At 33.8% G+C, this 4527-nt stretch overlaps 1 protein-coding gene across 1 annotated transcript in view; it reads right to left on the bottom strand.

The window, feature by feature from the left end:
• The window catches only part of LOC118733067 (blood vessel epicardial substance-like), a gene marked incomplete at its 3' end in the record, with an annotated part of 121302 nt that overhangs the window by 3568 nt on the left and 113207 nt on the right, over nt 1–4527 (bottom strand). The window contains exon 3 of the mRNA XM_036462257.1: nt 881–1038. Coding sequence (XP_036318150.1) covers nt 881–1038 — 158 coding nt within the window. The remainder of the gene's footprint in view (nt 1–880; nt 1039–4527) is intronic.

Here is a 4527-nt window from a genome sequence, read left to right as displayed (position 1 = left end):
TTTTAAAAAAAAAGTTATCAAGCTCTTAAAAAATCACCCGTTACATAAGAATTCTAACGTGGTTTTTTTAATGTTTCTCGAATCGCAAATCAGGTTAAATAACTATGTTAGAATTCGATTAGAGAATGATTAGAAAAACATAAAATATTAGAAACCAATTAGAATTCAAGGTTAGAAGGCGATTAGATATTTAAACTTTTTCTCGATATCGGGAACTATGCAAGATCCCTTTTTATAGAGCTTGCTATAATTCTCCACAGTTTCTGTAATCGTCTTTTAACCTTCTAACTTAGAGAAACCTATTCGAATGCAAATTGTTTTCTAATAGTTCTCTAAACTAAATGTTTGTTCGGTAAATGAGTGAAAACTACATACATCTGTGTCCAATCTGGGACTTGTATGTACATAAGGGTGGTTCTTAAAAATTAATTTTTTCTATCTCACCCCCTCAATCGGTAATACTATGGTCACAGATATTACATATAAATTTTGGTCCCGATTGGAGACGGTTAAGGCGTGTCGCAAAAGAATCAAAGGCGAGATGCCTCTATGGACTCAAAAAATTTTAAATATTTTTTTTTCATTTGATCCCCAAAATCGATACTAATAATGTCGAGTATATCACAAATAAATTTTTGTCTCGATTGGAGTCGGTTAAGACGTCTTCATAGGGTAATCTGAACTTTGCCCCCTGTGCGACACGCCTTAACCGTCTCCAATCGGGACTAAAATTTATATGTGATATCTTCGACAATAGTAGCATCGAAGTAGGGGTTGAGGCTTAGGAAATCTTATGTAAAAAATTGATTCCTACATTTAAGGACCACCCTATTGTACATACATACATACTTATGTATTTATGTAAACCATTTTTACTTACTTCCCAGACAGTACGAGTGATAAGCTATCAACTTTGGTAACTTTCTCCTGTGCATACACCTCCTGGTACTTCAACGATCGTATTAGTTTCATACAATTCAATATCTTTTTGAATTGATGCCTCGTCACGCGGAGTGGCTTAAATAAGCTGGCGTACACCTGCAAGTACATACATATGTCAAATTATTAGTTGAACTAAAAGATTTGTATATATCTACATCTGCACATAAGGTTAGATTAACATTTTTAATTTTCAGCTATCCCCAGAATTAAAGAATATCGAAAATAACGAGAACTGTATTTTTGTATTTTGAAATCGATTAATATTAAACAGTGCCGTCGGGGCTTTGAAGTTTTACATATATTTTACATCGTTAAAAACAAATATTTTTTGGTCGATTATTTCCCTGTATATTAAACTGAAAATATTTTGGTAACTACTTTTTCATGACCGATAATCAAATTTCTTTTATATAAAAAAATTGTTATTTTATGTAATAGTAAATACATCAGGCATGTTAAAAAAAAAGTAGTTGGTTAATTTTTAAAGTTAAATATCCCTCACAATTTTAATTTTTGCAGATTTCTGAAAAGAAATATTTTTATTCGATCAAAAAATATTTATGTATTTTTAACGATTCTATAGCGATTCTACGGAAAATTCGAGAAAATCTGACTTTTCGACGTATTTTTCGAGCACCCTAATGTACATATGAATGTATAGCATGTATTTTTTCAAATTTTTCATTCTAAGCTTGCTATAACAAGGTGTGAATTTTAAGGGGAGGCTGTTTTGAGCAATAGGCATCACATCAGCTTCACGACTGTCGGGTCTACGTAACCGGAATCACCCAGAATTATATCTGGCCAAGGACTGTCACTGCAGGAACACTCCCCAAAAACTATGCTGTCGCAACCACAACAACAACCAGCTTCACAACTGTACGTAATTTTGACCACCCTTTTGTGTCATGGGTTTGAGTAAATGACAATGAGTAAAATGGCGCGCGTGACGAGTACCGAAGAAGATGAGGTGGCGTTCTGCACGAGCTTTATACAGGCCGCCTTCGATTCGCCACTGGCGTCGACATAATCAACCACATTTGCTATCATGCGTATGGATCCTTCGACTCGGGTATAGAAGATTGAAAAAAATGAAGCGAAAACTGTGTTTATTCAAATTTTGCCGCGGAATTGCAGAGAATGCAGAAATTTGCTCCCTGTTTAGAAGACTTCCCTTTGAGTTCTGAACGAACAAAATACCAATACGTACATACTTATATGGGCAAAATAAATAAATATTTGCATAACTTAATTGAAATTGGTAGGCTTCGAAAGTTGCCAGTCAGCGCTTGCGTATAGGATTGTAAACGAAAATATTTACATCTTGTTGCGCAGCAATTGCAAGCTCATCTCAGATTGCGAATGCAACTCATGTTCTAACAGACATGTATTCGCAATAACACCAAAATTAACACGCAATTAAATTTACATAACGATCGAGCAGATGCAATGTATACATAATTCCTTTAAAGTTCAAACCGAATGTTTAGATGCAAAAATAAAATAAAATAATGCAAACAAATGCTAATTGATGGATGATGGAAAATTTCTTTAGATTTTTCAGTAATATAATTAAAGTTTAATTTTCCTCAAAAATGCAAGAATTTTCATACAGTAACATGAAACATGCTCTATATACATACGTAAGGATTTGTTGAGATGTACATATGCACATAGTATGTATGTAACTCATATACATACATTCATACTAGGGATGTTCCGATACAAGTAAATACGAGTATGTACTCGATACTTTTGTTTCGATACCAACTACTTTTTTTACTCGAATCGTTGTTACGATACCTACTTGGTATCGAAGGAAAAGTACTTGTATCGAATCGATTTGAGAAAGTGCCATATCCTGTCGATAATATTTTTTTCTATGGAAAATAGTTGCTTCGTTTTCATAAAAAAAATATTTTAAGCAATTACACCGCCAAATTCTAAGGTGTGGATATATTTTTACAAAGTTAGTGATACCACAACAAAGTGTAAGCAATCTTTATAGCCGTAAAGTTTTGTGGGATCCTTTCAAAGGTTGAATTTTTTGTCTAAGTACATAATCGTATTACTTTAAGTGCTACTAAAGAAGAAATATATATATCGATACCTCAACTGCAAATGTATTGAAAATATTTGAGATAGGGCGTTTTTGAACCGAATTCTGAAATAGGGTGTCCTTGAAAAGTTTTCTGAGATAGGGCGCTTTTGAAAAGTTTTCTGAGATAGGTCGTTTTCGAACTTTCTTCCGAGATAGCTCGATCTTCCACTCAGGTGCAGCAAAGCTTTGTCACAGAAAACGCCTGCAAATTACTTTCGCTTTGTTGAATTTAAAAGGATGAAAAATTATCGATATAAGTAGGTATCGATACTTTCGCTTGACTCATATAAGTAGTATCGAAATAGCAATTTGAGTAAACTCATTTGAGTAGGTATCGATACTTTGATGGTATCGGAACGTCCCTAATTCATACATGCTTACATACATATACATATGTATGTGTGCATACGATGAAGTGCGGTTAAACATAGCAATGCAGCCGCTTTTTGTATGCATTTCGCTGCGAAAGCGAAAGTGTACTTTCTCTTGTAAACACCAAAAAAGCCATTTTTGCGCAAAGTCACAGAAACCACTTTCAGAAATAAAAATTGCAAGGAGTACTACAAAGTGAAAGAGCGCAAATCGCTAAAAATGCTGTCAAACCCATGACTGTTGGCGGTGTGCCGCATTTTTGGCAAGTTTGTGTATAGTTAGAAAAAAATTTGAAAAAGTATGAAAAAATACTTCGACTTAATTTATTCTTCAGATATGGAGGCATTTGAATATTAATGCAATCGACTTTTTATAGAATGTGATTTTCAGCCTACCTTAATGTGCATATGTACATACATAAGTATGAACATGCAAACCCTATAGGGAAACTCCGAACTGGTGAACAAAATTTGTAGTTCCGTACTAGATCTTTATCGCCAAAAACGAACCAGTCCGATAGTAACTAGATCGCCACCAGTTCAAAAGCAGCGAGATGTGGTACTTCTAAAAAACATTTTTATTTTTAGATATCTACATCTAATTTGACGAATTTAGAACCGGTTGAAACTATAGAAAACGGGATGCAGAACGAACTAGATTTTATCTGGCGAATTTTGAACTAGTTCGGAACTACCGAAATAGGGATGCAGCGGGGGGTTTGCTTACTTTAAATAGATTTTTGCTTGGCGGGTTTTTCGTTTAAATACGCTTTCACTTCGCAGATGCTTTTTCATAGATTGGTAATACAAAACTAAAATTTGTGTTAACGTTTTAACATTTTGGGAATCTAACCAATAACAGCCAGAACCTCTGCAAATTCAGCTACAATCAAAGGTATGTAAATGTATGTTCAATTGCCCAATTTCATTTACAATTCATTCAAACAAATTTGAGTTTAGCTTGAAAACACATTTCTTTGTAAATAATTAAAAATCGCTACCATGGTAAAACCAGAAAGACTGTTTGAAAATATCTTGTTACTTTTTTGCATGTAAAAGAGATTTATCGCGAACTAACGGGTGATTTTTTAAGAGCTTGATACCTTTTTTTTT

This window comes from Rhagoletis pomonella, unplaced genomic scaffold, assembly GCF_013731165.1.
Source record: "Rhagoletis pomonella isolate Grant_MI unplaced genomic scaffold, Rhpom_1.0 Rhpom_scaffold_00002, whole genome shotgun sequence".
NCBI classification, from domain to species: domain Eukaryota; kingdom Metazoa; phylum Arthropoda; class Insecta; order Diptera; family Tephritidae; genus Rhagoletis; species Rhagoletis pomonella.
Note: the sequence above shows the minus strand (reverse complement) of the source record. Positions and strands in the feature narration are given on the sequence as shown.